This window comes from Bombina bombina, chromosome 6 (assembly GCF_027579735.1).
Source record: "Bombina bombina isolate aBomBom1 chromosome 6, aBomBom1.pri, whole genome shotgun sequence".
Classification (NCBI taxonomy): Eukaryota; Metazoa; Chordata; class Amphibia; order Anura; family Bombinatoridae; genus Bombina; species Bombina bombina.
The window spans coordinates 35610104-35632922 of NC_069504.1; the positions used below are offsets into that span (position 1 = coordinate 35610104).

The following is a 22819-nucleotide window of genomic DNA, read 5'->3' on the forward strand; positions in this document are numbered from 1 at the left end:
ACAGAGTCTCCACGCTGAACTTTCTGATGACGTCACTCCCCGCGACTGCAGAGCGGCATTGAGAGTACGGAACGCACAGCGTGAGAGACGGATACCCCGACACCACATCCTACAAATTTTGGAAAGATCCTGAACGGATATCAGGGGATATACACGGCAGTCAGCCTTGATAGGAACTATATCCTAATATATCTTGTGAGTGTGTTTGAGTCACTGTTTTTGTAATAATAAACTGTTTTACCCTACATTTGAGTCGGCGCTCCTCTCTTTTTTTCTTTTTCCTTTTTTTCTTTTTTGTAAGAGAAAAAACAACATATAAAGCAAAATTATCTATTTCCTTATATGACAGTTTCAGGAATGGGAAAAAATGCAATAGCATAGGCCTCTGAAAGCAAAAAGCAAGAGGCAAACAAACAAGGGGTATTGAAATAATGAAAAAAGTTTTTCGCGCCAAGAATGACGCAATAAAGTTTAGCATTTGACGCACCCGCGGGCCTAATACCCGCAATTGCAAGAAGTAGTCAATTGAAAAAAAAGACTAAACCCCAGGTAAGAAATAAATTTCTTAAAAATGTTTACGTTCCCAAATATGAAACTGACAGTCTGCAGAAGGAAATACATGAACCTGACTCATGGCAAATATAAGTACAATACATATATTTAGAACTTTATATAAATGCATAAAGTGCCAAACCATAGCTGAGAGTGTCTTAAGTAATGAAAACATACTTACCAAAAGACACCCATCCACATATAGCAGATAGCCAAACCAGTACTAAAACGGTTATTAGTAGAGGTAATGGTAAATTGAGAGTATATCGTCGATCTGAAAAGGGAGGTAGGAGATGAATCTCTACGACCGATAACAGAGAACCTATGAAATAGACCCCCGTTAGGGAAATCATCGTATTCAAATAAGTGATACTCCCTTCACGTCCCTCTGACATTCGCTGTACTCAGAGGAATCGGGCTTCAAAAATGCTGAGAAGCGCATATCAACGTAGAAATCTTAGCACAAACTTACTTCACCACCTCCATAGGAGGCAAAGTTTGTAAAACTGAATTGTGGGTGTGGTAAGGGGTGTATGTATAGGCATTTTGAGGTTTGGGAAACTTTGCCCCTCCTGGTAGGATTGTATATCCCATATGTCACTAGCTCATGGACTCTTGCCAATTACATGAAAGAAATTATATTTTGACATATCTATAGTTAACTGACCCTTCAAATGACTCCACTAGAGTGAAAAGTTATCATTATGGCATACAATAACTAGCTTGGTATAAATGTTAAATTAACTTCTGTTTTTATTTAAAGATAATTTAAACTATAATACCTTGCAAATAATTAAAGCATAACCTATATTTATTTTACGAATGTTTTTAGATACCCAAGAAAGATTATAGAGATTAGAATGTAAATATAACATTAAACTACACTGTAACTTTAATGTAAGAAGTTAAACACTTTCATTTCTTAAAAGTGAAATGAGCAAACTTGTTATCTATAATTTATACTACATATCCTCGTAATTATTATTATTATTATACTTTATTTATTAAGCGCCAACATATTCCGCAGCGCTGTCCATGGATACAATTCATTTAAATAAAACAATACAAGACTTGTAAGATACGGGACAAAATTTACAAACACATACAGGAGGGATTGAGGGCCCTATTCCCATGGGAACTTAACATTTTATGATTTTGACATCTATAAATCACGCAATCAAATCATAGATGGCTGTATCTAACTCCACCTTAATTTTTGTAAAATACTTGACTTTAACATTATATGCTTAAGCTGTGTTGATATTTTTTAATTAAAGAAAGTAAGCAAAATTAGGATATTTTCTATCACGCATGTGCTTTGAAAAATAGATACTTTAACAGGCATGGGACTAATATTTTGTTTACATGTCAGAATATTAGATGGATGTATTTCTGCTTATCTTACAGGGATAAAGATATTTATCAAATAATATGTATTTCAATAAATAAATGTGAAAGATATAGGGGCCTATCTATCAAGCTCCGAATGGAGCTTGATGGAGCTTGATGCCCCGTGTTTCTGGCGAGCCTGCAGGCTCGCCAGAAACAGCAGTTATGAAGCAGCGGTCACAAAGACCTCTGCTCCATAACCTGTCCGCCTGCTCTGAGCAGGCGGACAGACATTGCCGGAAATAAACCCGATCGAGTACGATCGGTTTGATTGACACCCCCCTGCTGGCAGCCCATTGGCCGTGAGTCTGCAGGGGGCGGCGTTGCACCAGCAGCTCTTGTGAGCTGCTGGTGCAATGCTGAATATGGCGAGCGCATTGCTCGCTGTATTCAGCGAGGTCTGGCGGACCTGATCCGCACTGTCGGATCAGGTCCGCCAGACTTTCTTAAATAGGGGCCATATTATGTAAATACATTTATTTAAAAAAAAATGGTTTGGGAATTCATCAAAAATGAAAATCTGAAAAAGAAAGAAAATAAATATTAAAAACATTAGTCAATTAGGTTCTTTAATGAACACGTCTAAAAATATTCAGTAATTCTAATTATTGAAAATTCATCTTCTGTCTATGCTCTAACATGTATTGTTTGTCTTGATATTAAAAACAGGTTCAGACTGGAAATGTATATCTATCCATAATTTAAAATGAATCACATTCAATTGTCTAATCAATATTTGAACTACACATATTAACATCTAAAATTAGACAAAATAATGCAGATCAAATTTTTAAAACATAAATTATTCTATTGTATGAGGGACATAATTGAATGTAAGATTTCATGTCCCTTCAAATAATAATATACCTAAATGTAAACTATAAAATGCATGCCTTTATCTGTCTGAATTCTTAAAATCTGAGTCCTCTCTAGCACAAAGTAGGGGTAATGTTTCTAAAAAAACATTTTCTAAAATAGGACATGTATATATTCAGAATTCTTTGAACATTATTCCTCCTATGATTCTTAAATAGCATGCATTGTGCAAACTAACCTGGATGTATGGTCTTTGAAAGGAAATTCTATTCAAAATATCAGTTTATCTTCATTAGGTGTCCTATTCATCATTTTCCAAATAGAGGATTGTGAAATACCATCTAAAAATAAAAATAACATTATGAACCATAAGTTTCTCCCATAGGATACATCCTGCATCCCCAGTCTTGTTACAGAGAATTGTGGCCACTTACCATGTGAACATGTCTTTGTATGTTTTTAAAAGTCAGCATAGTTGAAAGACAATGCCACAGACATGATCAGTCTGGGATTCTTCACGTTCAGTTTGTAGATGAAGTCAGCTCCCTAATGGAAATAAAATTGAAAATAAAATAATTAATAAAAATGTGTGACTTGTTTCTGCATCCCCCCTAGCTATTTCTGAAACTATTTATATCAATAGCTTACTAAGCGTATGTAGCATCTTTTGTGTTATGTTCTAGCAATCAAGTGTGAAGCTGAGTCATACATTGTGCAGACCTAACCTCAGATGTATGACTTTGAAGCACATAGTATTGCTAGAGTATCCCTTTCTGACTATCTAAAAATCTATTAATCTGTAAACTAAATACTACATTTTAAATTGTATGCCATATGATAGATCATTGTGCAACCCCCCCCCCACAAGCCATACATTGTATATACTTACCATCTGATGTTGTCTTTGAAAATCAGGTGGTGAAGTCATTACAGGAGCCAATGCCAGAATCATCTGATGTATAAATTACCTATGATAATAAAAAGATAAAATTAGATTTTGATCTAATCATTTGTTGAACAATCCTAACATGTTTGCACAATTCTTTACTTCTCATTTCCATAAATTGTACATATTCGCAATGTTCCTACATAACTTCTAGTATTTACCGTCTGAAGTTGCGGTTGATGATGTTTGCTCTGACATTGAGCCCCTCGTCCCGGAATGGCCCCTCTAGAACTGGCTCATCCTCCTCATCTTGGAGGAGGTCTCGGGGCGCCTGGACTTCCTGCAGCATCCCAGCCCTCTGAGCTATGTTATGCAGTACGCTGCAGGCTATAACGATCTTTGCCACCTTACTAGGGCTGTATTGGAGGGCTCCTCCAGACCTGTCCAGGCATCTTAAGCACATTTTGGGGAGCCCAAACATCCTCTCCACTACAGCCCTAGTCCGCTTGTGCCCCCGATTGTAGCGCTCCTGGGCGTTCTCTGTGGGGTTACGTATAGGCGTAATGAGCCAAGGCCGGCTCATGTAACCTGAATCACCTATAAATAATGAACATAACAAAATGTCAAATATTAAAAATATCTCCAAAATTATTAAATTTAACTACATTTTTATAAGATACAATCCATTTGTGTACACGAAAATCACATAAACTAGACATTTTCTAAAAGAGAAAGAAATTTTTAAATTGCATCCTAGAGCTGCACATTTAAACTAGGACATGCTACATATCTGTTTGGTGCTAAAACTAGACATTTGCTGAAAGAGACAATTAAATGGTTAAAGCACATCCTAGAGCTGCACATTTAAGCTAAGACATGATACATATGCAGTTTTCGAATAAACTAGACTTTTTCTAAAAGAGAAAGAAATGGTTAAATTGCATCCTAGAGCTGCACATTTAAGCTAGGACATGCTACATATCTGTTTGGTGCTAAAACTAGACATTTGCTGAAAGAGACAATTAAATGGTTAAAGCGCATCCTATAGCTGCACATTACACAAACACAACTGTTTTTGAAGATTACAGTGGCAATTGTCTAATTAACCATGTTGTGCACAAGTACTTACCAACGAGCCACCCATGGAGAAACTGCCCCCATACTGTTGCCACAGGGACGACTGCATTAGTATATGGGCATCATGACAAGCTCCGCCGAAATTCACACACACATTCATAATCCGCATCCGTGCGTCGCAAACAAACTGCACGTTGAGACTATGAAAGTGTTTGCGATTTCGGAAGGGCTGGTCATCTGCTGGAGCACGCAGCGCAATGTGGGTGCAATCTATTGCTCTCAAGACATTGGGCATTCAAGCTATTGCAAAGAATTCCCTCTTCAGGCTCCTCCAATCCCCATCATTTTGAGGGAATCCTATGTAAAGCTTACAAACTCGTATCATGGCGTCCAGAAAGTTGTCAAAAACCACAGAGAAGGTACCCTGAGACAGCCTATGCATGTACCCCTGTTCGGATTGAAAACTTCCGGAGGCCAGGACGTGTACGCAACTTAGCATCTTGGTCATGCCAGGTTTAAGTACATTGTAAAGGCTAATGAGCTGTTCGCGATTGAGCCTATACTTGTCATAAACCTTGAAGTCGCTCATGTTATCCAAACTGGGCCTCACCCTTTCAACACGAGGACCTCTAACCAGACGAGTCCTTCGTCTCTCTTGGAGACTCCGAGCACGCCTGATTCTGTTGTACACAACTCGTGCAACAGCACCAGCACCAACTAACTGCGGATCATCCATATTTGCCAAGCTAAGCAGCACAAAGCCAAACAGCAGAGCAAACACACAAGGAGTAACAAGGTATGCAAAAACACAAAAAGTGATTTTATACAATGTCGATCACAAGGGATTAGCCATGTTGTTTGGGGAATTTATAGTGCAATATGTCCAATGGTAGCGTGTTTGTAATGACTGCTGATTGCATCCACTTGATTGTACCTGAGCGGCGCAAATTCTTTCAAAGTGGGCGGATTTTCTTGTGTTTGTTGAAATCTATTTCCCCCCCCCCAATGAATCATAATGTGAAAGTGTAAAATGTAACATATACAGTGCATCTTCGTGATGTTTGTTCATATGCGTAATAAATACTTATAAAACGCGATCTTATAGTAAAAAGCACACGTCCACGCTAACATGATTGAAAGTGCATACTTGTGTATAATGTTCATAGACATGGCATAGAATCTGATCGATCAATGTTGCTGCAATATTGTTTCAAAACGATAAAGTAACGGGATGACATCTATAATATTGTATATATAAGTGATTGGCGAGATGTCAATATTTTACGTGTCCCATTGAATTCGCAATAATAATGAAGATCTTCCAAACTCTCATTTATGTATATGTAGTTTTGAGTGAGAAACTGCTGAAAGGGCCGGTACAGTCCCAATGCTGTAATCTGTATGGTTGAAGCTTAGAATGGCACTCCATAGGGAAATAGTCATTTCTTGATCTATTTGTCATAGCGGGACTAACGCAAGAATGAATGAATTAGCGCCACAATTCTAACGCTGGTATTACGAGTTTTAAAGTAAAAAAAAAAAATTGCGTTAGGTAAATCTGCAGGTCACGTGCATTAGCACGTATTCCCCATAGAAGTCAATGGAGGAAAGAAATGTCCAGAGAAATAAAATCCAACACTTGTGTTGAGCGTAAAGTGAGTGACGTCATGTCCTTCTGTGAAAAAGTAGCTAAATCGTGTTAATTTCATAATAAAAATATATTTTGTGTAGGTAATGTGCTGTTTGTAGTTAGATGTTTGTAGTTAGATGTAGCTAGTTGAGTGTATATTCCCGTATGAAAGTCAATGTAAAATGTAAAATGGGTTTGTGTGCTTTTTTTTCAAACACCCAAGATCTCGTAACTTTGATACTTTTGACATGAAAAATTTTAATATGAAAAATAAATATTGTCGAGTGTTTGTATGAGTGTAAGTGTACTTTGTGTAATGTTTTTAAAGTGATTTGTGTATGTTTTAGTTATCGATATATCATTAACTACTGGGTCTGTGTGAGTGGTATGTATTTGAGCGTAGATGGTGATATTTCTGGCGCTATGGAAACTTGTATAGCAGCTGTATGGAAAATGAAGCGTTAAGAGGCTTTTTCACTCATAACGCGCAACTCGTAATCTAGCCGTATATAATTACTAGTTATTAGTCTGTGTGACAAATCAAACCTTCTCAACGTCACAATAGAGGGGTGTGGGCATGAATGGGGTTAATGGCACACAGCTCTGGTTCCCTTAACCTTGCAACTCTACAAAAGGACCTTAAAAGGGATACCACATTAGCCCCCAAATCCTGTCCACACTGCTCTAATTAACAATTTCTGCTGCCACCACCAAACCTTCTAAATTAAAAAGGTGTTTTGGGAACCCCTAAAAACTCAAACAATTTAACAATTATGTAAAGTGCCTTTAACCTTGTCTCAACAGGAGTGTGAATTTGGATATTAGAGCCCAAAAGACAGAATTAGATTTTCTACGTGTTTAATCACAAAATATCAATACAGGTTACACAGTGCAAAATTATAAAGACATTCAAAATAACATATAATTGCAAAGCTACAATTCTTTAAAAAGAAAATGGGACATGAAAAGAATTACACACAATATCTAACGTATTACCAAGTTCCTTTAGATATGTGGAGAATGCCGTTCCTGATGTTAGTGGTTTGAGTCCCAGGACAATTCTGCCCAAAAAGTCTTTCTGCTGCGTATTTAAACTAAACCTTCTTTGTCTTGTCAAGGACACGGCCCTTGATATAATTTACGACGAGTTCACAGTACCAGTCTCCAAGGGGAGGAGCGTTTTGCATTCCTACACAGTGTTACACAAAAAACACTAGGCTAAGGAGTGGGGGGAAGGGAGGGGGGTTTCAGCCTACAGCTTTCCTAAAAACAGATTTCACACTAACCCTTTCCAGACCACAATACCACCTCTGCCGGGTAGTCAATCCAGGTAGCAACTACTCCACATGATTGTATCATGACACCTCCCCTTTTGAAATGGTGGAAATAGGGGGTCAGCCCACGCTGATCCCCTATGTCAACCTAAACCCTAGTCTTTCCTCGTTCATAAGACCAGATCTGCCCTTTCTGCACACTCTCTGCATTCATTTGCCCACTGTAACAGTTAGCATCAGCTGACACAATTTCCCTCGTGGAGGATATTTCCTTGCAGGATATCACACACTCGCTCTCACTCATAAAGGGATCTAGCACCCCCTCAGGGTAATTCACTAGGAGACTAAGATAAATTCTTGCTATGCTTAGGCCAGATACTCCAGTGTTCACACCTACCCCAGTATGCTCTGTAGGAGTATCAGGTTCATTAGTCACTGCAGCTACATCTCCCTCCCCCTCTTCTTCACATCTGCCATCCCTGTAGGGGAGGTCCACAGACACACCCAGGGTCCCATCCTGTCTTACTCTCTGTAACAGGGTAGGATGTATTTTGGCCCCTACACCAGCCATGCCATTAACTCCTTCTTGCCTATGCAATGCTGTTTCAGGCACAGACTGACACATACCTGTCACCTGTTATCCTTTTCAGCTGTAAGGGTGCATTTTACCTCAGGGGAAAACAGAGAATAAGCTTCTTCTCCTGCCCCCTGCTCACTCCACTCCGCTGGCACACCGCACTCATACACCTGACATATCATACTGGCCACTTTACTCCACTCCACACATCCTACCTTTTCCTGGGGTATAGCAGTTCCTTCACTAAGTTCTGGCATTGCCCATTCCATACCTTCCTCTTGGGCATGCCCCTCTGCCCAGTTCTGCTGCCCTCTCACATTCCCACACACTGCATCAGGTATCACATTGTCACAATTAATGGCAGTATAACCCTTTCCCCTGGCACAATACATTACTGGTACAGGTAAATCAGCATTAACCTTAGGCTCTCCCTTCCAGTAACCAGGTTCAGTAGAAGCAACATGGTCACAATCAATGGCAGTATAATCCTGTTCACTGGCACAATACAGTACTGGTACAGGTTCAGGTAAATCTTCATTAACCCTAGGCTCTCCCTCCCAGCGCCCAGGTTCAATAGAAGTAACAGTGTCACAAACATTTTCAATACATCCCTCTTCATTAGAACAATACATTACTGGTGTACACAAAGGCATAGCTGCATTAACCCTCAGTCCCCCCTCCCAGCACTCATGTTTAAGGGAATCATCCTTTATCCTTTGGTGGGATACCTCCAGCTCTGGTGCAGCTAGCAATGTGTCCATCCCCAGCCTCCCCTCTGGGTCCCCCAAAGTTTCACACAGTACCTCAGTTGGTGCAGGGCCCTCTACTGGCCCTTCCAGGTTGCAGGTGTTGTCTTCTGGGGCATACTGACAAAGTATCCAGCCAAAATCATCGCCCATCAAAACATCAACAGGGGATATCCGAAGAAATCCCCACCACCGCATACCTTTTTCTACACCCCAATCAAGGTACACTTGTGCCACAGGCACTGCGGGGCAAACTCCCCCAATTCCTTGAATGGACACAGTCCTCCCTGGTATAATGTTCTCCGGCTTTATCATTTCAGGATGCACCAAGGTAACTGAAGCTCTACTATCCCTAAGTCCTGTTGCCACCTGGTCACCCACTGATACCCTCTGTAGGTTCTTTCTCCACTTTTGCCTTGGGAACCCACCCACAAACAAAACAGATGCTGGTCCCCCAGCCACATTCCCACCCTCAGGCATCTTCTTTTCTGGGCAGGTGAAACTCAGATGCCCCATCTGGTTACAAGTGAAACACCGGCGGGTATCCCCCTGTCCCGGTGTGGCCCCTGCCCCTCTGGCTGTAGGGTGTAGATGAGATGGTCTCTCTGCTGCCTTGTTTGCTATTTTCCACTTAGGAGACACAGCTTGAATAGCTGCCTGCCTTGTTCTAGGTGCTCTGTTGTTGGCGTAATAATTAGCCAGATCTGCAGCCTCTGCCACTGTTTTGGGCTTTCTGTCCAGAATCCATACTCTGGCATCAGGACTTCGCGTTTGCATGAACTGCTCCAGGATCATCAAATCCTCCAAAGCCTCATGAGTTTAGGCCCCCAGTCCATTGCTTAAAAGCAGACCTTAGTTGTGCAACATATTCTGTGCAGCTGTCATCTGCACTTTGGGAAAGACTCTGAAATGTTTTCCTGTAGAATTCCGGAGTGAGGTTAAAACTTTTTAATAAGGCTGTTTTTATGGCCTCATAGTCCTGGTCATCCTCCACTGGAAGTGAAGCAAATACATCCAGTGCTTTACCCTTCAGACGAGGAGCTAAATAGCGAAACCATTGCTCTGGGGGCAGCTGATACTGCTTGCATACCTTCTCAAAGCCCCTCAGAAAAACATCCAAGTCAGTGTCTCTTTCCAACATTGGAAAATACTCCCGATGGGGCCCTCTCTGTTACTGTTTCCCCGCGTTCACTGGTTTGGGGAGACAGGCTGGTTCTGTTCATCTGCATAACCTCCAGCTCATGTCTCTGTTGAGCATCCTTTCTCTCTCTCTTTCTGCAGCCTCCCTCTCTGCAGCCTCTCTCTCTCTTTCTGCAGTCTTCCTCTCTGCAGCCTCTCTCTCTCTCTCTTTCTGCAGCCTCTCTCTCTCTTTCTCTCTCTCTTCTTTTCTTTCTCTTTCTGCAGCCTCCCTCTTTCTCTCAGCTGCTTCTTGAAACTTGAGGATCAATTCCATTCTCAGTTTGGGATCAGCATCCCCCAAGTACCTGAGTGCTGTTTGTAGCTCAGACTCCTTTGCACTCTCATGGGTAACAGTAGTAGGTACCATCTCCTGGGTTACCAGTTCCACAGTAACCCTTTCTGTGCCTGTTTCCTGCTCTGCTGGAATGTCATCTGCCTGCTGCAGTTATTGGACCAACTGCTCCTTTGTTTTGACAAAAGTTGCAATGGCTCTCTCCTGACAAAGCAGCTCCAGGGATTCTTTTTCAGCATCTTCCTATATGCTTCCATAATGAGTAGCCAAGAACAAACAAGAGGATGGGGAAATTAATTGCTTCTTTACACTCCATGTCTCTGTAATTAGGCACTGAGTTCCGTCTTTGGGAAATTACACAAAAACATCTAATTTATTTTAGTACTATACAAATAGCACTAAAGAAACTCTAAAATATCCCCACCGCTGCCAGCCAGTTTGTGACAAATCAAACCTTCTCAACGTCACAATAGAGGGGTGTGGGCATGAAGGGGTTAATGGCACACAGCTCTGGTTCCCTTAACCTTGCAACTCTACAAAAGGACCTTAAAGGGATACCACATTAGCCCCCAAATCCTGTCCACACTGCTCTAATTAACAATTTCTGCTGCCACCACCAAACCTTCTAAATTAAAGAGGTGTTTTGGGAACCCCTAAAAACTCTAACAATTAGGTAACGTGCCTTTAACCTTGTCTCAACAGGAGTGTGAATTTGGATATTAGAGCCCAAAAGACAGAATTAGATTTTCTACGTGTTTAATAACAAAATATCAATACAGATTACACAGTGCAAAATTATAAAGACATTCAAAATAACATACAATTGCAAAGCTACAATTCTTTAAAAAGAAAATGGGACATGAAAAGAATTACACACAATATCTAACTTATTACCAAGTTCCTTTAGATATGTGGAGAATGACGTTCCTGATGTTAGTGGTTTGGGTCCCAGGACAATTCTGTCCAAAAAGTCTTTCTGCTGCATATTAAAACTAAATCTTCTTTGTCTTGTCAAAGACACCGCCCTTGTTATAATTTACGACGAGTTCACAGTACCAGTCTCCAAGGGGAGGAGCGTTTTGCATTCCTGCACAGTGTTACACAATAAACACTAGGCTAAGGAGTGGGGGGAAGGGAGGGGGGTCTCAGCTTACAGCTTTCCTGAAAACAGATTTCACACTTACCCTTTCCATACCACAACTCCACCTCTGCCGGGTAGCCAATCGATTTAGCAACTACTCCACATGATTGTATCATGACAGTCTGCATAAAGGTGCGGTTCTCAAACCAGTCCTTCTGGAGGGGGGGGCAGATTAAATTGTTTTTGAATGAACTCAGTCCAAATTCTATATTATTCTTAGATTTTGAATAGATTTCTAGAATGAGACATTCTATGGGAAGAATCTTTCTCAGTACACTCAGTGAATTTTTTTCAGGTGTGATTATGCCAGTTCTTTTTGCAGGAACAAGATTTGGGTTTCTATTTCAATTCTATTCTTTGTCTCTAAGAAGTAAGGTTTATTCAGTCCATTCTTTCATCTGAAGATTTTTTTGTTTTGTTAGTCTCCACTTTTAAGTTGACGATTATAAGCACTATTATGCCTTTTTGTTAAGGCCATTTCATGTCCACTTCCTTTTTTAGGATGTTTATCCTCATATTTTATTACATTCAAACCACTTGTGGTTTCTGAGATTTTCTTTTAAGCTTTACCAATTTATCGCTTTTCCTTTTGGTTTAGTCACAGCTTTATGAATCTTTTCAAAGGTTCTTGGTGCCCTTCTTTCTGACAGTAGCTTCCTTATTTGGATGGTATCTTGGTTTTAGCTTAAACTTTTCTTTTATTAAAGTCAGACAGAAAGCTCAGCATGCTAATGCACTGTTACTGAGCTCTGTAGCAACTTGAGGGTTGCAGGTTCGATTCACGGCGAGGTCCATTCAGCCTTTCATCCTTCCGAGGCCGATTAATTGGGCAGCATCTTGAGTCCCTTACGGGTGATTAGACGTGCTTTATGAGTACCCAATACATACATATGAAAGAGCAGTTTTCAAATATATGGACTTTTCTTTTTGTGGAATCCCTCATGAATCAACTAAGTTTTGTTTCTTCAAGACATGGTTAGAGGATTTAATTTACCTAAGAGTTTCGTGTTTCCTCAGACAAGGATCACTTCTTTTTGGGTTTCTAGATAGATTCTGTGTTCGTGTTTTTGTCTTTATCGGACAAAAGTCAATTTAATTTGCATTAGCCTGTCTAACTTACAGTCCAGAACATTTCTTTCAGTGGCTATGTGAATGGAAGTTGTTAGGACTCATAACTGCAGCATCGGGTGTGGTTCCCTTTGCTTGTTTTTCATCTGAGATCTCTTTTTTGATTTGCATACTGAATCAATGATACAGGGTTTGTTTTTAAATATCACAGTTGATATTTTTAAATCCTAACACTCTAATCTTGGTGATTATGCTATCATCATTTTATTCAGGGGGCCTCCTTTTGTTCATCCTTCCTTGACTGTATTCTTAATGGATGCAAGTCTTACAGGTTGGGGAGCTGTCTGAGGGTGTTTTGACAGCACAAACGGGTTTGGAAACTTCAAGAGGAGAGGTTTCCAATCGATATTTTGGAACTATGTGCTATTTTTCTTTCAGGCTTGGCCACTTTTATGAGAGAACTTTTTAATTTTTTTTGCTTTCAGACATTCAATATCACAACTGTGGTATATGTCAATCAACAATAGGGACTCATAGTTCCTTAGCAATTAAGAGGTATCTTGAATACGTTCTTAGATGGAATTCATTTCTTGTCTATTTTCTACGATTTTAGACATTTGATTATCTCAGTCGTCAGTCTTTACATCTGGGAGAGTGGTGTCTCTATACAGATGCGCTTTCTCAATTTCCCAGGTACCTTTTCAGGTACAGGAATCCTAAGGTGGAGATAGTGGATGCATTAGCAGTGTCTTGGTTTTTCAATCTTTCCGCCTTTTTTTTTTTCTTCCAAAGGTGATTTTCAAGATCATATTGGAACAGTGTCATGTGTTTCTGATAGCTTCAGCATGGCCTCACAGCTTTGGTATGTGGATCCTGTTCGGAAGTCCAGACTAAAAATAACACACTGTAGCTCTGTTCAGTAATAGTATGTAGCGCTAGTCCTTTGTTCATTGTGACAAATACATTCAGTAGATTCTGTTGTCATCCAGCGCCATGTTCAGTATACCAAGCTGTAGTTCTAGTTGATACTTTCATTTGTGGCCTTGTTATGTAACCTGCTGTTTTGTAATGATCTCACATTAATAAAGAGTCTCCTTTGTGTTTGCAGGTTATAGCCATGGTGACTGTGTCTGTGGGAGTCTATGCTCGGGTCCTGAAACATTCAGGTGGGTCTTCTACTACATATTATCGCTGCTGGCACCTGTGTCTAAAAATTTATAAAGATCCTAACAATCCTCTGGAGATCTGTAAAGAATGGGCATTATTAAGCTGTTGTTGCCAACAGTTGATTCATTCATAGTCAGGGATCTAGATTTTAATCGGCTATAGGATTTTATTTTTTAATTTATTTTTTATTTATTTTTTATTTTTTTGGGGGGGGTGGGGTTCAGGGTCCAGTAAGCCATTTTCATGTCTGAGCTCAGTTTATAAAGCACAATTTGTAGCACAATGATTTTTTTTTTACGGCATCAGATATGCACCTGTCCTAACTCATGTAAAACCCTTAACTGAGGATTTGTAGGGTCCATTAAAGAAATAGTCTAGTCAAAATTAAACTTTGATGATTCAGAAAGAGCAGCAGTTTTAAGCAATTTCCTAATTAACTCATATTATCATTTTTTCTTTATTCTCTTGGTATCTTTATTTAAAAAAGCAAGAATGTAAGATTAGGAGTCGCCCTATTTTGTGTTCATTTCCTGGGTAGCGCTTGCTGATTGATGACTACATTTAGACCCCAATCAGCAAACGCTACCCACGTGCTGAACCAAAAATGGGCCAGTTCCTAAGCTTACATTCTTGCTTTTTCAAATAAAGATACCAAGAGACTGAAGAAAAATTGATAATAGGAGTAAATTAAAAAGTTGCTTAAAATTGCTGCTGCATCTGAATCATGAACATTTCATTTTGACTAAACTATTCCTTTAGAGCTCATTGTTTATCACCACGTAAACCCATCTCTTATTGGACATCTCCAAATGGCTTATTGGACATTGAAAGTTATCCAAAAAAGGCAGAAATGAACTTCCTGATTTGCTTTAAACATTGTAAATAATCAGAAATGTAATTAAACTATAAAATTGTGTTCAAATTCTTTATCACATTATAAGGTCCCAGTGGTGACTCCATCCAGTTGACTTAGTTACATGTGCACAATATTTCATTAGGCAGTGCATTAACCCAAATTATGTTTTTAGTTACGTGAAGTATTTTTCATTTAGTTGTTATCATTTCCCAGACTTTTATGAAATCAATATCAGGGGATGGCTCTCTCCCTGACTTTAAATGGTTATATTTCTCATTGTTTTTTAGCTTCAGGTCCCCAATTCAGGCATTCAGCTTTATCCACGGCTTGAATGGTGACTGATTCTTTGCATAAGTATTAGTAAGACTAGATAAACAAAGAGCAATTTAGGGCCAGATTACAAGTGGAGCGCTAAATAAATCGCTTTCATGAAATACCAGTGTAATACCAGTGCATGCTAATGTGCACTGGTATTATAAATTCACAGCAATTTGGAAAGCATTGCGCTTACGAGAGCGCGCTTCCATAGGCTGTCAGAGACGGCATCAGAACTTCAGTGCCAGTGAAAGGGGTAAGTTGCGCAATGATGGCAGCAAGTATAAATATATATGTATATGCTGATATACATATATATTTACTAGGAACACACAATTCCCATAGACCGCAATTTAAAGGCACCTTTCAGTGCTGTTTTTCACTCCCACCAACTTAGCCACAAAATACTGCCTAGTCAATGAAACTGAGATCTCGTGGTAGCAATAACCAGCTACTTGTAATGACTGATAATCGCGCATCTGCAAATAATTTTTCTGTTTTTGCGGGCGCGCAATAATTTAGAGTGCCACTTATAATCTAGCCCTTAATCTTTAGATCTATCTGCTGATTTGCTTGATCATTGTCTTAGATAAATTAATTGTTTTACATTAATGTTGAAAAGATATTAATATATCCGTTAACAGTTTATAGATTACTGGCACAAAATCTCCATAACTATCACTGATATATTACACAGTTACACATGTTATTACTATTATTTATTTGTATAGTATCACGGTAACATGTTTGTGTGTCTTGCTGTGTACATTTGTGAATGCGTTTATGTATGTTTTCTATTTTCTGTACTACGCTTTGGAAAAAAACTTCTACAGCGTAATTTTATAATTACAATAAAGCAATCGATATTTCTTTCTAATGGTTGTGTCCACGAGACCACAATCTTGGTAATTACATCACTCGGCTACTAAGAGGAGGCAAAGATACCCCACACCAGAGCTTTAAGTATCCCTCTTACTTTCCCTTCCATCTCAGTAGTTCTTTGCCTCGTCAAGAGAGCAGGGTGCAATTATCTATTCATTAAAGATCCACCTTGTCACGCTCTTCACGCTGTGCACTCTGTGTGTTTGTACTAATTTTCCCCACGGAAACCACTGTACCACTTCAAAGGTGCCCAGGAAAAAACAGAGACCTCATCGCCGTCTCCAGAAGAAATACCTACACTTGATACGATATCCTTGCACTCAAAGAAGCGGTAAACAATTTTCAAAACAGCAACTTCTTTATTTCCATATTAAAACAAAGCTTCAGGTGAAATTAAAAGCCAAACGCGTTTCGGCAGTTAAGACAACTTTCTCAATGGCTCCTTCTGCCATTGAGAAAGTTATGTCTTAACTGACAAAACGCTTTTGGATTTTAATTCCACTTGAAGCTTTGTTTTAATATGGAAATAAAGAAGTTGCTGTTTTGAAAATTGTTTACCGCTTCTTTGAGTGCAAGGATATCGTATCAAGTGTACAATTATCTATTGTATTTACAAGCAGTTATTCACAGTTTGTGTATAGGTGTTTATAGACAGACACACACGTCATTTGGAGCATTCTAAGATGAATTGGTGACCTGTCTTGTTTCTTTTTTTTCAGAAGCTGCCATGGCCTGTCTTGATGTAGACCCAGCCCTGCTGCTCATTGCACTTGGGATATTAATGTTCCTGATCACTTTCTGTGGCTGTATTGGGACTCTACGAGAGAATATCTGTCTCCTGCAAGCGGTGAGCGCCAAGCCATGATGGTTCCTTGTACCATGTTGCCAGTGACAGATTGAGCAGTGCTAAATACTCAGGTACCAGAGAGGAGGACATGTGAAGGGTGTTGTCGGAAGATTCCACCAGTAAATTACTGCTTGTGTTGTTTTGGTAGCCACAGGGGTAAATGTAAAATAGACTTGTACCTGCCCGTGAGCATATAGAGTTTTGGAGTTAATAAGAATCAGTGTTGAAGTTGTCTTGCACTTTGCTTTTTTCACGTTCATACACTAATTAGCTGTTGCGTTCTGTTTGTCTCCCTGCAGTTCTCGGTGTGCCTGACTGTCATATTTCTACTGCAGCTGGCTGCCGGCATCCTGGGCTTTGTCTACTCCGACAAGGTGATCACATTCAGGCACTTCACATTATTATGGCTGGTCAGGACTACTGTTTAACCCTGCGAGTGCTGAGCCATTTGACACAACAGTGCCGTAGACGTTTGAGATGTTTCTATGTAAAGGGAGATTAAAGTTTAAATTGCGCATGAAGACCTTTCTGTTTTAAATGGAAGCATTGTTTGCAGTGCTCATGCATTAGAACTGAAACTTCTAGTAAATGTTATGACATTTCACTGACAGCGTTTCCTTTGCAGAAACAGTTGTTATTCTTAAAAATGGTAAAAATTCCCTAGTTGCCTCCCAATACCCCCAGATTCACCAGTTCCTGAGTTATTCTATGCAGCAGATTCAGCAAAATGACTACAACTCTCTTTTAGTGAATTAGTGGCAAACAATAACATAGGGACTGGTGAAGCTGGAGAGGTCGGTGAGGCCAGTAAAGCTGGAGAGGCTCGTGAGACCTTAATGAATTTTGCCCAGTATTATCCTCTACACAGGAAAAGCAGTGCAGATGCAAATATAAACACCCACCCACATATAGCTTACAGATGAATAAACATCTTTGTACATGGGAAAAAAAATACAAAATAAACCTGCCTTTTATAAAACTTGAGATTATTTGAAAGTTTTTAATTTCCTTATGCATATCCCAAGTATCCTTTACATTTACCTTTTTTTAATGCAGTTCTACATATCATATACTATTTCTCTAGTTACTAGAGTAACAAATATTATAAATAATATTAAAATATAAGAGTTGTTGAACAAGGTTTAAAGTCACATTTTTTTTATTTTAATTTACATTATGGGAGCATGAGGTGTGGGTAATTAATATGTGTCTGTTACAGGCGCGGGGGAAAGTGAGCGAGATCATCGGTAATGCGATCGTACACTATCGAGACAATCGGAACCTACAGACATTTATAGATTATGGTCAGAAAGAGGTGAGTATTTTGTCCTTACTTAGCTTTGTATTCTGTGTCGCTCATGCAGAGAATTATTACATGGCTGAACAGCAACTTTATTTACAAAAAAACAAAGTAGATGTAGATATTTCATCTGTTATGATTTACAGTGGCGTCACTAGGGTTGGTGTCACCCGGTGCGGTAAGTTATGGTGTCACCCCCCCCCCCCCCAGAAAGCAGACACACACAAAAACACAGGCAAACACACATACAAACACTCAGACACCCTTAAAACATACTCAGATGCACACACAAACACTCGGAAACACACTCAGACACACACACAAAAACACTGAGACACACACACACACACAAAAACTCAGACACACACATACAAAATATGTAAACTGCACTGCATTAATTATAAAGCTCATGCCTAGAGCTGCTCCCTGGCTCAGCAGAGCATCAAATGAAAGATAAACAGAGCACTCTAAAAATAAATCACTAAAGAAAAGGTTTAGGTGCAAACTATGAAAATTCTGCTCTCTGACTCTGTTCCAAGTCTGTCAGTGCAAAGCCCCGGGCCGCGTGCCTACTGCTTCTTATGGCCAATCACCTCTGCACTCTGCCCACCCCCAGACCCCTGCCCGCCCTCCTACCTGTTCAGTGTGCACTTAGTGTACCGTAACCGTAATGGTCTGGTGGGCATCATACGTGGCTCCTTCACTTTAAAGACAGTGTCAAACAGTCATGCGGTTAGGTGCCAGGCATCCCCTCATGATTTGCCAGTTCCCGTTTAGAGAGACAGCACAGCAGTGAGTGACTCCACTGCTCCACATGTCACTGAGCAGTGAGCACAGATACAAGGTGTAAGTGAGATAAGTAGAGCGCTGGAAACAGTGATTCCAAACACCTCACAGTAAATAAGTCCTTCAGACTAATTTTGTGTTATACAAAAAAGGGGGGTGGGGCGTGAGGGCGCTAGTGAAAGCTTAAGAAATCTAAATGGTGAATATTTAACACAGTATGTGTCTATGTATTCAGTGTCTGCTCAAATAATTGCTTTAAATATATAAAACTAAATTTTTCAGTGTTTGTTTATATAAATATTGTGTAATAGTTTGTGTTTTTTAACGTTTTAGGATATATTATGACCATATATCATAATTTATAATAATATGAATAAAGTGCACTGTGTGACAAATTTTCTGCAACCAAAAATTCTTTGATTTTTAATATACACTGCTATATAGAATCAATATTTCTCTTGAAAATTTCATACGTTTTAAACTTTGTATTTCCAAATGTATTAACTTACAAATTCTAAGTATACCGATGTTCAAATATATATCTTCATTCAAATACTATATAGGTATTTCTCTTTTGTACAAATATATGCCAAAAAAACAACAAAAGAGGAGATTAAATGTTAATAAAAGTTATTTATTATAACAATATAAAAATCGAATTAAATAAAAGGGACGTCTCCCCAAAATTAAAAAATAAAAATAAAAACAGTATCTGTTAACAGTAGAATCTGAATTCCTAATAATTTCTGCAACTCTGTATAAACAAGGGAGTCTTTGCAATCAGGTTTCTAAGGATTTCCCATTGCCGTATTTTCTTAACAGAAATATTTCTTATTATGGCAATTTAAAGTTGTACAAAGTCAGTAAGGTTTTACAGTATGCAGTCCCAGACTTAGCGGTTCAAAGTGAGGTTAGATGAATATTGTGATACTTAGCGTATGAGTTACCTTCTCCCTTACAGCCGGTTCAGTCACTGCTGTTTTCCTCGATGCGACTGTAAACTCAGACCCGCCGCATGTAGTCGGCATCTGACGTCACTGCCTGGTCAGTGTAGGTAATGTGTATCACATGACTGCAGGGTCACAGTCAAGCTTTCCCCCATCCTTGAATCAAAGTCTAATACTGCTCTCTCTTCAGGACTCACAAGTATCTTGATAAAGCTCTGAATAAGAGCGAAACGCGTCGACCCTTGTGACCCTTGGTGGCTTCCAGTGATTCCTGTGACCCTCAGTGGTACTAAGTGACTTTTCTACAAGCTTTTGAATTAAGCAATTGAAAAATTGTTATGACAGTATAACCCGGGTTATTTTTACTACCAACAACTACTACATAACATCTTTCAAGCATCTCTTTCCTGCGTGTACAACACTAAGTGCAGGATTTTTTGAAACACAGAGGCTCTGAAAAGTTAAAGAGCCAAACTGTTACTTAATAACGGATTCAGAAGATCAAAGACCAGGCAGTGACGTCAGACGCCGACTACATGCGGCGGGTCTGAGTTTACAGTCGCATCGAGGAAAACAGCAGTGAATGAACCGGCTGTAAGGGAGAAGGTAACTCATACGCTAAGTATCACAATATTCATCTAGCCTCACTTTGAACCGCTAAGTCTGGGACTGCATACTGTAAAACCTTACTGACTTTGTACAACTTTAAATTGCCATAATAAGAAATATTTCTGTTAAGAAAATACGGCAATGGGAAATCCTTAGAAACCTGATTGCAAAGACTCCCTTGTTTATACAGAGTTGCAGAAATTATTAGGAATTCAGAATCTACTGTTAACAGATACTGTTTTTATTTTTATTTTTTAATTTTGGGGAGACGTCCCTTTTATTTAATTCGATTTTTATATTGTTATAATAAATAACTTTTATTAACATTTAATCTCCTCTTTTGTTGTTTTTTTGGCATATATTTGTACAAAAGAGAAATACCTATATAGTATTTGAATGAAGATATATATTTGAACATCGGTATACTTAGAATTTGTAAGTTAATACATTTGGAAATACAAAGTTTAAAACGTATGAAATTTTCAAGAGAAATATTGATTCTATATAGCAGTGTATATTAAAAATCAAAGAATTTTTGGTTGCAGAAAATTTGTCACACAGTGCACTTTATTCATATTATTATAAATTATGATATATGGTCATAATATATCCTAAAACGTTAAAAAACACAAACTATTACACAATATTTATATAAACAAACACTGAAAAATTTAGTTTTATATATTTAAAGCAATTATTTGAGCAGACACTGAATACATAGACACATACTGTGTTAAATATTCACCATTTAGATTTCTTAAGCTTTCACTAGCGCCCTCACGCCCCACCCCCCTTTTTTCAGTGAGCACAGATAGGCAGGCAGGTTTAGGTTAGCAGCGCAACTTTGCAAGCCCCACGGCATGCCCACAACATTCATAGCGAAACTGGGCAGGGGAGAAGCAAAGTACAAACAAGCAAAAGCAGCCGGGAAAACTATTTGTTGAAATTGCAGCACTGGCTCAAGGGGCAAAAAAATTGTGTGTCTATATCTTCCCCAGTCCCACCAATGTTCACAAATGCCAGCCCCTCTAATAAAAAAAAATGAATTTCAATAAAATTAAAAAAAAAAAAAAAAAGAATTTTTTTTTGGTGTCACCCCATGGTGGGTGTCACCCGGGTGCGGCCCGCCCCCCCCCCCCCCCAGTGACGCCACTGATGATTTATACAGAGATCTCTATTAAAGTAGTTAGACGCTAATAAAAAAAAAAAAAAAAACAAGCAGCACCACTTTGCGCATAATCGCTCTCTGCCATAGAAGCATTAAGTGCTTGATATTTTATGGTAACGTTTTGGGTTTGTGAGACCTGTGCATGTGACAAGCATACATGAGTTTTTTGGGGGGTTTTTGTATACTTTTTTCAGCAGGAGAAATAACTACAGACAGGAATTTCCTCTGGCTTTGTCTTCGGTCACAGCCCTATAACACAACCTTACCTGTCTCAATTTTCAAAGTTTTCAAATGTAACAGTGGTTTTGAGTATAAGCTGACACACTGACACACTGAGTTTACCCCCCCCCCCCCGCACATTATTGGCTGACACTACCCGCTCCATCAGTTATAGGTAACAAAACTAATAATAAGCACTTTTATACTACTAAATTAACTAAATCATTAGCCTAAAACACTCACATGCTCACTTAACCTATAATGTCCCATGCAAATCCCTTAGAGAGACACACACATATATCTCAGGTTAGTATTTATACTACTTGTAATGCCCATATAACAAGCTAAATGTATATAGATATATATAGGGGCCGATTTATGAAGGTGCGAATGGACAAGATCCTCTGTAGCGATCATGTATGCCACACATCAATAAATGCTGACAGCAAACGCTGTCGGCATTTATCATTGCACAGGCATTTCACTAGAAATGCTTGTGCAATGCCGCCCCCTGCAGATTCGCGGCCAATCAGCCGCTAACGGGGGTGTCAATTAACCCGATCGTATGTGAAAGGGCGGATTGCTGTCTGCCGCCTCAGAGCTGGCGGTCCAGTTAAGGATTTGAAAGAAGGGTAGAGAAACAAAAAGAAAGCACTATAGTGGCACACTTATACTATATACAGATAGTGTGAACACTCAAATTAAATTTTATTCAAATTTATCAGTGAGGTGATGGGAAAACCGGAGAGATTAATTAATTAAAACTTAACTTTTACTAAATTGAATTAATATAAAAAGTGACTATGCACTCATGTTAAAAAGCAAAAAATAAAAACTCAAATAAATGGACTACTCCCTGTATGTATAAGAACAGAAGGCCTTAGGCTCTCCGAACGGTTGGAGGTAGAAACAGAATTTATACTAGTAAGGCAATCCTCAATAGGTTGAGCAAATGTGCAACTATAAACAGAACATTACCTTTAAATCCTTCACCTATTATGAGCACGTGCTGCCTACTACATGGGGTAAAAATTGTCCATATGTTTGGGTACTTTTAATGGAACAGGGGAGGATGTGTCAAGTAACACGTGTGTTA

At 39.1% G+C, this 22819-nt stretch overlaps 1 protein-coding gene across 3 annotated transcripts in view; it reads left to right on the forward strand.

Moving 5' to 3' along the window:
- The window catches only part of TSPAN33 (tetraspanin 33), a 130402-nt gene that overhangs the window by 64867 nt on the left and 42716 nt on the right, over positions 1-22819 (forward strand). For all 3 annotated transcript variants that reach the window (XM_053716357.1, XM_053716359.1, XM_053716358.1), the window contains exons 2-5: positions 13736-13793; positions 16567-16694; positions 16994-17068; positions 17914-18009. In XM_053716357.1, the coding sequence (XP_053572332.1) occupies positions 13736-13793; positions 16567-16694; positions 16994-17068; positions 17914-18009 (357 nt within the window). The remainder of the gene's footprint in view (positions 1-13735; positions 13794-16566; positions 16695-16993; positions 17069-17913; positions 18010-22819) is intronic.